Here is a 1,468-nt window from a genome sequence, read left to right as displayed (position 1 = left end):
TTAATTTCAATACAATGATCTTGTGTTTTGAATTATATTCTGAGAAGTTAAACGTTTTTAAGCCACTGACTGATAAAGGAGAGTGAAGCTTGAGAACGACACAGTTGGAACTTATTCTCACTGCACACTTCTCATGTCTTATTTATTTCCACAGCCATTATTATTATGTCTTTTAATAAAAGAATTGTTCATGCTATCTGTCTGGGTGAGGATACCTTCCGCCAAAAATTTATATTTGATGTAATAATATAAATTTTTTTATTTATATTAATAAAAAATATTATTTTTTATAATCCTGAAGTGTTTTCAGTATCAAAACACCTTTAATAAACCTGATGAACGAGGTTAAATCCACGTGACTCATGACGTTACAGTTCAGACTCAACTTTCTGCTCCAGCAGTTCTGAATCAACAGGTAGAACAGGAAGTATGTCGACTTGAAAGAGTCACAAAATGCGACCTGCTGTTACAATCATCTGTTTTTTAGTTACCATCATCCTTCAGACAGGTGAGAGCAGCTTTGTTTTTATACACCGGAGCACATTGACTACTTTTTCCTCATCTTTGCGAGTCTGTTTTTAGCTTTAGTCAAAAATGTGCAATTTTATAATCTGCAAATCTATTTTAAAAGGTTTCAGCGACTACAACACACAGTAACTGGATGCCTTAATAGTAATCAGATCAGCGCAATAAGGATGAGTGTATTTGTTATTCCTCGGTTAAAAACGAACCTAATCTGGGATGACATCACCTATGAACATGCGAGTATTTTGCTAAATTTGTTATATTTACAACCATTTAGTGTGCTTGTTAATATGCATTTGAATAAAACCAATCAGTCTACGTTCTACAAATAAACAACTTAATCCAAACATTTCTTTAAACAATAAGTGCTCCTTTTATGAACCAGTTTTACTGTTGACTGTGTTTCTTTCAGGTCAGTCGGCTCGGATAGAAACAAAGGAGACTGTTTGGGCAGCAGTAGGAGACCAAGCTTCTCTAAACTGTCGGCTCACTGAGGATAAAAACATCCTTGAGATCAGCTGGCTGAAGGTTCTTCCTGATGGAGAGAAGACACTCACCACCTACATCAAGGACTTTGGTCCTATAGTGAGACCTGATCTGGAGGAGAAGATGGATTTTCAGTATGAATCTCTGCAGAGCTGCTCCATGGTGATCAGGAAGGTGATGGAGGAGGATGAAGGCTGCTACCGATGTTTGTTTCACACCTATCCTAAAGGAGCGCTGATGGGCTGGACCTGCCTAAAACTCTGTGGCGAGTGAAGAGCAGCAGAACATCTACAGATGGTTAACTCTTCTCTGTATAACATTTGTTATAATATTTGGTGCAACATTTGTCATGTCTGTTCTCCCCACAGAGCTGCATGGACCCTTCATTACTATCAGCAGATCAAACTCTCCTCCAGGGTCGGTTGTGACCTGTTCAGCCACAGGTCGACCTGTTCCC

At 38.4% G+C, this 1,468-nt stretch overlaps 1 protein-coding gene across 1 annotated transcript; it reads left to right on the top strand.

The window, feature by feature from the left end:
- The first annotated feature begins 163 nt into the window (after positions 1 to 163).
- On the top strand, positions 164 to 1,462 carry LOC103133433 (OX-2 membrane glycoprotein-like). Its single transcript, XM_016667913.1, has 2 exons — positions 164 to 508; positions 938 to 1,462. Exons 1-2 carry the CDS (start codon positions 454 to 456, stop codon positions 1,282 to 1,284), a joined length of 402 nt encoding a protein of 133 aa, XP_016523399.1. The 5' UTR covers positions 164 to 453; the 3' UTR covers positions 1,285 to 1,462.
- The last annotated feature ends 6 nt before the right edge of the window (positions 1,463 to 1,468 follow it).

Source organism: Poecilia formosa, unplaced genomic scaffold, assembly GCF_000485575.1.
Source record: "Poecilia formosa unplaced genomic scaffold, Poecilia_formosa-5.1.2 Scaffold3438, whole genome shotgun sequence".
In the NCBI taxonomy this organism is placed as follows: domain Eukaryota; kingdom Metazoa; phylum Chordata; class Actinopteri; order Cyprinodontiformes; family Poeciliidae; genus Poecilia; species Poecilia formosa.
The sequence above is the reverse complement of the archived record's forward strand: the minus strand, read 5'-3'. Positions and strand labels throughout refer to the sequence as shown.